Source organism: Orycteropus afer, unplaced genomic scaffold (genome assembly GCF_000298275.1).
Source record: "Orycteropus afer afer isolate SDZICR_OR568_19922 unplaced genomic scaffold, OryAfe1.0 scaffold00014, whole genome shotgun sequence".
Classification (NCBI taxonomy): Eukaryota; Metazoa; Chordata; class Mammalia; order Tubulidentata; family Orycteropodidae; genus Orycteropus; species Orycteropus afer.
In genome coordinates this window covers 19,866,040-19,878,418 of record NW_006921601.1, presented here as the reverse complement: position 1 = coordinate 19,878,418, position 12,379 = coordinate 19,866,040, and the positions used below count along the sequence as shown (strand labels likewise).

Below are 12,379 nucleotides of genomic sequence, written 5' to 3'. Positions count from 1 at the left end.
GAGACCAGAACGACATGGTGCCCGGCTACCACTGTCAACCCCTTGGAATAGGATCTATGTAGGAGTTCCTGGATAGAGAAGGAGAACAATGTGGAACAAAACTCAAAACCATTTGGAGGAAAAAAAAAAGGAGGGGACCAGATTTTCGGGTCCGATAGAGCCTGGTGGAACCACTGAGACTATGGCCCCTAGCTCCCCTTCAGGTCTGGAATTGAACCCACACCTGTGGCTTCCAGCCAAACAAAACACAGGCATAGGAGTTGAATATTTACCTGAGGTAGATACACTCCTTGGAGAGAACAATCATTGGAGAAGGAAGAACTCCTTACACACAGGGAGACAGTTCAGGGAGCAGGAGTGCATGGAGGGATGGGCACAGGGAAGAAGTATCTATCGGGAGGAAGTGGGAGGCGAGCTGTTGCATTGTGGTGAATTGTGGTCAATGTCATGAGTCAAAGTGTATGTGAACTGCTCTATGGAAAGTGAATTTGCTCTGTAAATTTTCACCCAAAACACAATTAAAAAAAAAAAAAAAAGTAAGGAACAAAAGGAAAAAAAAAAAAGAGACTGGTAGGAAAGGAATTATGACAGAGAAAGATAACTGGTGTCTTCTTTTTATATTTTAATTAGCTGGTGATTACCCAAGTCTTCATTATATAAGTACTAGTTGTGCTATACCTGTAACTTTTTGTGATTCTCTGTGTATACTTCATAATTAAGAAAGTTATGAAAGAAAAGTTTATATGACTGGTGCATATGATATCCAATAATCTGGGTGAAAGCAAAAAGAACACTTTAAAAAATCAAACTCACTGCCGTTGAGTCGGATCCGACTCATAACAACCCCTCCTTGGTTTTCCGAGGCAATATCATGATGGAAGTAGATTGCCCAATCTTCTTTCCAAGGAGTGGCCAGTGTGTTTGGACCACCAGCCTTCTGGTTAGCCATCAAATGCCTTATGCACTATGCCACCAGAGCTCCTAAAAGAACATATACTTATATGTTTATCAATGCTTGGAATATCTCTGCAATATCACACAATTAAGGAACAGGATGACTGCCTGCATAGAAAGGGTAGAGCAGCAGGCATACAGGTAGGGGAGGAAAAGTACATCTTTAGAGTACATCCTTAGTATATATTCCTTTTGAGGAGCCCTGGTGGTACAGTGGTTAAGTGCTTGGCTGCAAACCAAAAGGTCTGTGGTTCTAACCCACCAGCTGGTCTGCTGGAAAAAAGATGTGGCAATCTATTACTGTAAAGATTTACAGCCTTGGAAAACTCTACAGGACAGTTGTACTCTGTCCCATAGAGTCGCTATGAGTGAGAATCAACTCGATGGCAATGGGGTATATACACTGCTTTGAACTTCTAGAATGTGTCCAATTCTGGAAGGTCCTTTCCTGTTAAGAATGCTTTTTAAAAGGGAGAAAAAAAAAATATGCTATAGCTTTAAGAAAGGAGCTCTGGTTGCCCAGTGCCTAAGGCACTTGACTGCTAACCAGAATATTGGCAGTTCAAACCCACCAGCTGCTCTGCAGAAGGAAGATGAGGCAGTCTACTTCTAAAAATTTACCACCTTGGAAACCCAATGGGGGGGTCGCCATGAGTCAGAATCAATTTGATGGCAGTGGGTCTTTGGTTTATAGCTTAAAGATGGTTCATTCTACAATTCTGCATCCTTACTATAATATTTATAAAAAAAAGTCTTTCAAAGACAGAGGATTCTATGCAATATGTGTTTTAATTTTAAAATGCTGACTCGTGAAAATGTGTTTGTAGATTTACAACAATCAATTATTTACAACTTGCTCACTGTTTCAAACAAAGTGAGGGTGTCTGAAAATGTTGGATATATTTCAGAAAACTTACCTGCCCCTTCTTGAATTATGTAATTGGTGTTTTTCAGCTTCTCAGTTCAGATGCTCTAACGGAAGCATCAAAGTTAGGAGGGAACTTAGAATTTAGAAGATACCATAAATAGTATTTCCACTCCATAAAGATAACTGTGATCTTTTTATCACAAGCCTACTTACAGTCTCAAATGCAAATTTCATTAGAGAAATAAAAAGGGCATCAGAGTTGATCACCTTAGAATAACTGCCGTAAATTACAGTGTCTAATGTTCTACCTAGAACATTTAATGCAATCTGCTAGACTTCAACTCTACTGGCTATTACAATGAAAGGCAGACACTAAGATAATGCAAACACATAAGCACATCTGTGTGGCAAGGAAAAGGGAAAGTCCTTAGTAGCACCTGGACACCCAGATTTGTTTCCCTTCATGAAAGAAAGGCTCCTGATAAACCCTTTGCTGCTTCCAAACAACTGGTTCCATTAACCTCAGGCTCTAATGCCTCAGGATTGTTTGTGTCACATGCCTTCTCAATAAAGGCAGAGATCAAACCTAACTGGTCCTCCAAAGTGAAAGGTGCCTTTTGTATCTGTTAGAGAACAGAAACTACAGGAAGTTGGCTATATAGAGGATAAAAGATATGAGAAGCCATCAAAAAGACAGACAATCCAAACATTAGTGACACCAGGAAGCAACTACTACTCTACTCTAAGGCTAAAGAGACAAAGGGAAGAGGTACTGGCTGCTACAAGAGCCCAGAGCCAAGGTCACACAGTGGATGCTGGATTTATAATTGACCTGTTCAGGAGGAACTGGAGTCACAAAAGAAACCACTTTGGCTAGCAATTCACTAGAGGCAAAGTAAGCGAAGAAATGCCCTGTCTCTCTCTTCATTAAATATCCCATTAGTGCTTCCCTAGCCAAACCCAGAGCCTCACTGGAGGCTGGGAAAGGCAGCCTGCAGAGTCAGCTCTCCTACAATACATAAGAAAGCAAGGCAGGGCACAAAATGCAGCTGAGGGCAAACAAGCCTAAGACCGGCACATTTATCAATGAAGTTCACATCATCAAGACATCATATAAATTCACTCAATCTGGCTAATTTCTTCTATCAGTCACTGTAAAAATCGGCTCTATACTACAACTGTATATTAATAATTCTAGATCAACTTTCAGATTTTGAGATGAAAACTCCTAGAACATTAATATCCAGAAGCATAATTGTGCTAGGCAGGGCAAGACTACCCAAACTCTTTTTACAATCAGGTATGTAAAACTGTCCAAGTGGTGAGGGGAAGGGTGCTAAAGTCTGTCTAAAGGCTAATTTAGGTTAATTTAAAAGACGCAAGAAAAATAAAACATACCTTAGAGAAATAATGGTTGTGTCAGCCTAACATAACAAAACATATGGGATGCAGAAAAGGCAGTACTCAGAGAGAAACTACATTAAAAAAATCTCAAGTTAACAGCCTAAGTAGACAAAACTACAGGAACTTAAAGAGAAGAATAAACTAAGCCTAAACCTACCAGAAAAAAGGAAACAAAGATTATGCATAAATAAATAAAATTGAATACAGAAAAACAATAAAATCATTAAGATCAGAAGCTGTTTCTTTCCAAAGATCAAAACTGACAAACCTTTTGTTAGACTGAAAAGAGATGCAGATCAGCAAAATGAAAAATGACAGAGGCAACATTAAAACTGACTACATGGAAATAAAGAGAATTATGACAGGATATTATGAACAATTGTATAGCAGCAAACTCGATAACCTAGATTAAATGGAAAAATTATTTCAAGCACACAACCTACCCAAACTGACTCAAGAGGAAATACAAAGCCTCAATAGACCCATAACAAGAGAAAAAATAGAATGAGTGATCAAAAACCTCTCAACAGAAAAAAAGAGTCCTGGACCAGATGACTTCACTGGGGATTTCTACCAAACTTTTTTTTTTTTAAAAAAAGACATCATGGTATAGACTTTATTTTTCATTTCCAAACAGGACAAGGTTTCTTATAATAACAGAAGATTAAAAAAACAAACATACACACAAAAATAGAAATGACTGAACCCACTCCTGTGGCTTCCAGCCAACAAAAGACAGGCATATGAGCTGAACATTAACATTAGGTAGATACACACCCTGGAGAGAACAATCATGGGAGAATAGAGGGGCCATGTATGTACAGGGAGACAGCTGGGGGGCAGGAATGCATGGGCGGGAAGGACACGGGGAAGAGGTAACTATGGGGAGGAAGTGGGAGGGGAGCTGTTGCACTGTGGTAAATTATAGTCAATGTCATGAGACAAAGTATATGTGAACTATGGTATGGACAGTGAATTTGCTCTCTAAACTTTCACCCAAATCACAATTAAAAAAAATAAATAAATAAATAGAAATGATTAAACACCTACTATGAACTAAGCATTTTCAAAAATTTAGCAGGTAAATATTATTATAAATATGTAATATATAAGAAAGTAAGGCTCAAAGAAATAAAATCCATCCATTTAATATGTGTGAGTACTGGGATTTGAACCTAGCTCTCCCAGTTTTTTGTGCTTACATCACTATCTATTGTAGTGTTGTCTTCCAGTAACTGCTCCTTCTACTTTATGATCTTAGATGCTGCAAAGATATAAGCCTTAGGGATTTGAAGATATAAATATGAACATCATTTGACTACCAAACGTTTTGAGAAGAAGTAACATCAACAGTTTAAATGCAACCAAAAGACAGAGAAGGAAGGAATACTCCGTAATTCATTCTATGATGCAAAATAACCCTGATACACACACCAGACAAAGACACTACAAAAAAAAGAAAGCAATAGGCCAATATCTCTTATGAACAGTGATGCAAAAATCAACAAAAAATAGAGAACAGAATCCAATAATATATTAAAAGAGTCATATACTACATCCAAGTGGGATTTATTCCAGGAAGCAGGGATGGATTAACATTAGAAAATCAATTAACATAATACAGCACATCAATAGAACAAAGGAAAAGAACCATTTTATCATTTCTCTAGATGCAGTAAAAATATTTGATAAAACCGAACACCCTTTCTTGATGAAAACCCTAAAAAAGAGTGGAATAGAAGAGAAATTTCTTAATATGATTCAGAGCATATATGAACAATCAATAGCCAACATCATAATGAGAGCTTTCCCCTTAAAATTGGGGTTTGCTCTCACCGCTTCTACTCAATACTGTAAGTCCTAGTCAGAGCGATAAGACGAAAAAAGGAAGACAAGGTATCTAGGTTTGAAAACAAGTAGTGAAAATAACTCTTTTCATCAATATGATTCTATATATAGAAAATCCCAGAGTCCACAGGAAAACTTCTTAGAGCTAATACAGGAATTTAGCAAAGTTGCTGGGTATGAGGCCAACAAGCAAAAATCAGTTGGGTTTCTATACACCTTCTGAAAGGGAAATTAGGGTAACAATTACATTTACAATAGCATCTCACAGAATTAAATACCTAGGATTAAATAAATCTAACCTGGGACATGAAGGACTTAATCCTATTTTTACATAAATAACACATTTCTAGGCTTGTTTGCCAACCCCTCCCTTCCCCCAGGAGGGGGGAACATACAGCAACATGTTAAAAAGAAAAAAAAAAAAAAGATATACATATGTATGTCTGTATGTATACATACATGCATAGCAACACTTACAAAAATATCTCCTGGGGAAAGGGAGCAGTTGGCAAACAAAAAACAGAGGGGGCACATGTTATTTGCTTAAAAGTATGGCATACAATGAAAACCATAAAACATTGCTGAATGAGCTTATAGAAGACAAAAATAAATGGAAAGATGTCCCATGTTTATGGAATGGAAAACAATATTGTTAAATGTCAGTACTACCCAAAGTGATCTACAGACTTGATGCAATCCCAATCAAAATTCCAAGAGACTTCTTTACAGAAATAGAAAACCTGTCCTCAACTTTATATGGAAAAGGAAGAGGCCCTGAACAGGTGAAACTGTGCTGAAGGAGAACAGAGTAGGAGGACTCACATTTCCTGATTTTAAAATACATTACACAAGTACAGTAATCAAAATAGCCTGATACTAGTATAACAATAGACACATAAACCAATGGAATACAACTAAGTCCAGAAGTAAACCCAAATATCTCCGCTCAAGTGACTTTTCACAAAGGTGCTAAGTCTATTTGATGGAAAAAGAAGAGTCTCTCCAATGAATGGTGTTGGGACAACTGTACTCTGAAACATAATCCTTGCCTTACACCACACACAAAAACAAATTCAAAATGGATTTAGTACCTAAATACACAAACTAAAGCCATAAAATTTTTGAAAGAAGAAGCAAGGGCAATGCTGTCAGGCCTACCTTTTAACCATGGATTATCTAACACAGTAACTAAATCAGAATGCTGATACCAATTCTTTGGCATGGGAAGAATAATCATATTTTGATTAAGAACTGTTAAAAGCCAACCTAACACTGGAAACAAAAATCCACAAACTGTTTCACATACAAAAATATATATGTACCAACAATTGTGATTTGTACTGGCTCTAGCTGGAATTTTCTTAAAATTTAAAAAATTTCAGAAGACCAATCAAATCAAACTGCTGTCAAGTTGGATCCGACTCATAGCAGCCCCTCCTTGGTTTCCAAGGAAGTACCTCTACAGAAATAGATTGCCCAGTCTTCCTTCCAAGGAGTGGCTGGTGGGTTTGAACCACCAGCCTTCTGGTTAGCAGTCAAATGCCTTAGCCTTTAAAGCTCCCTGAAATTCCTGTTATTTTACTAGAAATATTATTAAGTTATTCAAAATTCAGAGAATTATAAAGCAAAACCTATTGTTCCTAAAATGTCTGATAATTTCATTTAGTGACAATATGTGTTACAGTTTTTTCTTCTTAAAAAAGAAAAAATTAGCACATTAATAAACCAAATCACTTGTCAAAATACCATTAATTTTACTTATATACATTTTTAAGTAATATTCTGCCTTGACTTTTATGATTTGATAGAGCTGCAAGAGACAACATAGAAGGTATGCTATAACTTAACTTCATTATTTTAATAATACCAATAAACTCTACCTTATGTATAAAAGACACTGACTGCATGACCTAACAGATCAGAAAGAGACCAAGAAAGATTAGCAGGAAGTGGCACCAGCACCATCAAGCTAATTCTGATGGAATAACTTGAACAATTCCTTAACAGCCATGGAGGCTTTTAGGCAAACATATTTAGGTCTCTAGAAATTAGTAATTCTGTACTATGATTTTAAAGGTAAAAAAGCTAATCTATTCTTTAAAAAGATTATGAATAGCCAGTACAGAATAAATTACAATAAAAAAGATTATAGCTGTTCTTTAAATAATACCACCATTCAGCCACTTAGCAAATGCAGAAAAATTACTACTTTATCCATTGCTTTCAGTTTTTAAAATTTTACCAATAAAAGTAATTTTTTCTGTAAACACTTACCATCCACTCAGATATAATAACATCCACTTTTTCTATTGGAAGATGAACTTCTTCAATCTTTCCTTTAATTAGTGTAACAGTATCTTCAAGTTTATTTAGTCTGAAAATTATCATAATGAGTTTAATGAATAAGTTAAACAGATTCTGAAAGCTAGTCAAACTACAAAATTTCTTGCCAAATGTTTGTACTATTTTGTAGAACTCAAAAGCATATTCAATGTTTAGGAATTAATTCTCTGGCCATTATATGTACTTTCTGGTCACTCCATGGGTGCCCAAGAATGTTTCTGGTTAAGACTGGCAATATACTGAAACAATATTTAAAACTTTGTCTGAAAAGAAACTTGAATTTTATTGAGTACACATATCTATGATGTACTCTACATCTGTAAATCTACATGCAGATAAATGAAACCTAATCTTTGCCTTACACCACACACAAAAATAAATTCAAAACGCATTAAGTACCTAAATGCTCTGGTAGCACAGTGGCTAAGTCACTTGACTGCTAACCAGAAGGCTGGTAGTTCAAACCCACCAGCCATTCCTTGGAAGGAAGATGGGCAATCTACTTCCCTAGTGATACTGCCTTGGAAACCCAAGGAGGGGTCGCTGTGAGTCGGGTCCGACTTGACGGCACATAACACCACCACCACCACCTAAATGCACAAACTAAAGCCATAACATTTTTGGAAGAATAAGCAGGGGCTTGCTGTCAGGCCTACCTTTCAACCATGGATTATCTAACATAGTAACTGAATCAGAATGTTGATATGAATTCTTTGGCATGGGAAGAATAATCATATTTTAATTAAGAACTGTTAAAAGCCAAGCCTAGCAGTGGAAAAAAAATCCATCTATCTATCTGTATCTATATATATCTATATCTATAAAGATACTGTCTTTAAAGAAAAATTTAAAAAGGAATGAGAGAAATAAGACAGATCAGATTTACACAAAACAAATTTATTAAAGGGAAGTACAGTGGAGAGAATTAGAAGTCAGAGAGCCCTTACACTGAAACCTAGCTCTTCTACCACTTACAAGCTATGCAATCAAATTATCAATAATCCTTCTGAGTCTGTGTTCATGTATGAAAGAGAATAATATCTGCTCTATTCATAGATTATTATGGGTATCAAATATTTGTGAAAGTTTAGTATACAGCCTCAAGCACTATATAATAATGGTGTTATCAAGAATAACACAATACTGCATAAAACTTGAAATTCTATGCTAACCATAAACCACATAACCTTGCCCAGTGCATTAATTATTTTTATAAGCTTGATTGTAATATTAGCAAATATTTTTCAATCACCTCCTCCATTTTTTTTAAAAAGAGATAATTTCAGAAAGCTAAGAGCAAGTTGCTGATTAAGTATTTAGCAAATTAAACACATCCTCAATTCTTAGAGGATGTATATCTGAATTATAAGAGATTTTTTTCTGGCAAACAAAGGAAGAATTTCTCCCTCCTCTAATTTCATGAGGTATTACTTACACAATTCAAAACTATTAAATGCATTCATTTTACAGATAACATTTGTTGAATTTTGAAAAACACAGATACCTAGGTGGCTACTACCAAAACCAACATATAAAACATTTTCATCTCCCTTAAAAGATTCATTAGTGCCCCTTTCAGAAAATTCCACCACTCTAGGCAATCATGATTTTCTTTCTTTCACTACAGATTAGATTCATATTTTGCAATGTTTCCTATAAATGAAATAATATTGAATGTACTCTTGTATCTACAGCCTTTGCTTACACTTCTTTTTGGATTCACACGTTTTTGTGTATAGCAGTGGCTCATTTCTTTTTATTGCTGAATAATTTTCCACTTTATAAATAAACAATTTTGTTTGTTCATTCATCTGTGGATGGAAATTTGGATTGCTTCCAAAATTAAAGTTTTATTTGTACACAAGCAGAACTGATCAGTTAAATCATGTTGTTGTTGTTGTGTGCCGTCGAGTCAGCCCTGACTCATAGTGACCCCTCCTTGGGTTTCTGAGGCAGTATCACTACGAAGTAGGATTGCCCAACCTTCCTTCTGAGGAGTAGCTGGTGGGTTTGAACTGCCAGCCTTCTGGTTAGCAGTCAAGTGCCTTAGCCACTACGCTACCAGAGCTCCCAGTTAAATCACAGTACATTTCAAATTTTTTACCAAACTGCTAGGTTGTTTCACAAAGTGGACGTGAAATTTTACATTCCCACCAGTATTATATGAGTACTCCTGTTGTTTAACATCCTTGCCAATAGTAAGTATTGTCGATCTTTTAAATTTTAACTATTTGATGAGATCTCACTGTTATGCTGAGAACTGAGAATTTTTTCACATGGGTATAGGCACCAACCAGAAGGCTGGCGGTTCAAACCCACCAGCTACTCCTCAGAAGGAAGATGGGGCAATCTACTTCCGTAGTGATACTGCCTCGGAAACCCAAGGAGGGGGCGCCATGAGTTGGGTCCAACTCGACGGCACATAACAACAACAACATAGGCCATATTATCAAATTGTATTTTGTGTAAATTATCTTTTCAAGTCTTTTGTTGATTTTTTAATAGGATCAGTTATATTCTTGAGCTGTCAGAGTTCTTTACCTATTCTGGATATAGACACTTTTGTCCGATGGCTTGCTTTTTCATTACTTTAAAAGTGTGTTTTGAAGAACGTAAATGTTTAATTTAGATAAAAATAGATCTTTTTTTTCTTTTACGGTTCATGCTTTTGGGGGCTAAGCTTATAAATCCTTGCCTACCCCAAATATTTCACCCTTTTTCTTCTAAAATCTTGGAGTTTTCATTTTGAGTATCATATTCATTTTTTCAATGATAACGGCATTGAAAAAACTATCACTAACCCATGGAATTATACGGGCATCTTTGTCAAAAAATCAATTAACTTATATATGTGAATCTATTTCTGGACTTTCTATTCTTCCTCAAGTTCTATACATGTATCTTTAAGTGAACACAACACTTTATTGATTATTACAGCTTTATAGTAAGTCAGGAAATCTGGTGGTGTGTCCCCTTCACACCTTTTTTGAATTCTTTTGGTTGTTTTGGGTCATATGCATTTCCACACAAATTTTACAATCAGTCCTTAGTAAGTTTCATACTTTTCAGTGTTCAGGTATTGTTGCTAGGTGCCACTGAGTCAGCTCCAATGCAGAGACCCTATGTACAACATAATAAAACACTGCCCAGTCAGGCGCCATCCTCACAATACTTGCTATTCTTGAGCCCATCGTTGCAGCCACTGTGTCCATCTATCTTCTCGAGGGCCTTCCTCTTTTTTGCTAACCTTCTACTTTAATAAGCATGATCTTCTTCTCCAGAGAATGGTCTCTTCTAACAACATCACCGAAGTGGGTGAGATGAAGTATGACCATTCTTGCTTCCAAGGAGCATTCCTGGATTCCAGGTGCATTTCTTCCAGGACAGATGCAACAAAAAGGACACAGGGCCAACATCTTCTGACCTCCTCTAACTTCACAAGACCAGAAAGAAAAAAAAAACCTCACTGACTCATGGCGACCCTCCTTGGGTTTCCAAGGTGGTATCTCCACGGAAATAGACTGCCCAGTCTTCCTTCTGAGGAGTGGCTGGTAGGTTTGAACTGCCAGCCTTCTGGTTGGCAGTCACATGCCTTAGCCACTATACCACCAGAGCTCCCATAACTTCACAAGAGGGAGAAAGAATCACCATCAGCAGCCCAAAGCTTATTCCTGAGGCTAGACATGCCACCACCCTCCAGCCTTTTTACCAACTCTGACACCAGCCATCCCACCCATTGCACTCACTACTCTGCTGGGTTCAATAATTCATTTCAATGGCCACACAGAACTCACAGACAATATTCACAATTATGGGGTTTATTAGGGAAGTAACAGGCTACAACTCAGGTTCACACAAGCTCTCAGGATACGATTCTTCAATCAGGACTGTCTCCCCTCTGCTATGCCCTCAGGCACATCTCCCTGGCCCTTGGCCTCTTGGCTTGGCCTCTGCCCTGCTCAGGCAAGTGTTACAAAGCTCTTTTAGCTCTGCCAATAGGTACACCTATGTGTACCTGATTGTGCCAGCAAGGCTCCTGCCCCAGAGGCATTCAGCTTTCTTACTCCAAGGGGCGGCAAGCCTGCTGCTCTGTGCCTTTGGGCTCCTAAGCCAGTCTCTGCCAAGAAGGTCCAGCACAGGGATCTCAGGTCCAAGGACACACTCCACTCCAACTCTAGCTCTTCTCTTGATGACAGTGAGATTCCCTCTGCTGTTCTAGGAGGGCTCATTTTAAGTCCAGCAGCATAGCAAAACTAACCAATTTTCACATTAGAGTTCCATACACCTTATTTGCATGGTCCCACCCAGTAATCTGGTGGGAATCGCAAAGACCACAGCTAGAAAAGCCATACTAAGTAATTCATTGCACCATAATAGATTTGTTTCTTCTTCTGGCAGTCTACGTTATTTACGGTATTCTTCACTAACACCTAATTCAAAGGCATCAACTCTTCTTTGGTTCCTTATTTGTTGTCCAGCTCTCACATGCATATGAGGCAAATGAAAATACCATGGCGTGGGTTGGCGCACCTTAGTCTTCAAAGTGTCATCTTTGCTTCTTAACACTTTAAAGAGATCTTTTGCGGCAGACTTACCCATCACAAAACAATGTCTGATTTCTTGACTGCTGCTTCTATGGGTGTTGATTATGGATCCAAGTAAAATGAAGTTTCTGACAACTTCCAATCTTTTCTCCATTTATCATGATGTTGCTTATTGGTCTAGCTGTGAGGAATTTTGTTTTTTTTTTATGTTGACATGTAATCCGTACTGAAGATTGCAGTCTTTGATCTTCATCAGTAAGTACTTCAAATCTTCTTCACTTCAGCAAGTGCTAAAAAGGCAAGGAGGCTACATCTTCTGACCTCTAACTGCACAAGAGGAAAACAGAATCACTATCAGTAGCCAAGGTCCATTACTGTGAGGCCAGACATGCTACCTCCCTCCAGCCCTTTCACCAAC

The 12,379-nt window shown here is 37.5% G+C and overlaps 1 protein-coding gene across 1 annotated transcript in view; it reads right to left on the bottom strand.

Moving 5' to 3' along the window:
- PRMT3 (protein arginine methyltransferase 3) overlaps window positions 1-12,379 on the bottom strand; it is a 178,686-nt gene that overhangs the window by 115,854 nt on the left and 50,453 nt on the right. Inside the window, exon 10 of the mRNA XM_007955901.2 lies at window positions 7,349-7,448. Coding sequence (XP_007954092.1) covers window positions 7,349-7,448 — 100 coding nt within the window. The remainder of the gene's footprint in view (window positions 1-7,348; window positions 7,449-12,379) is intronic.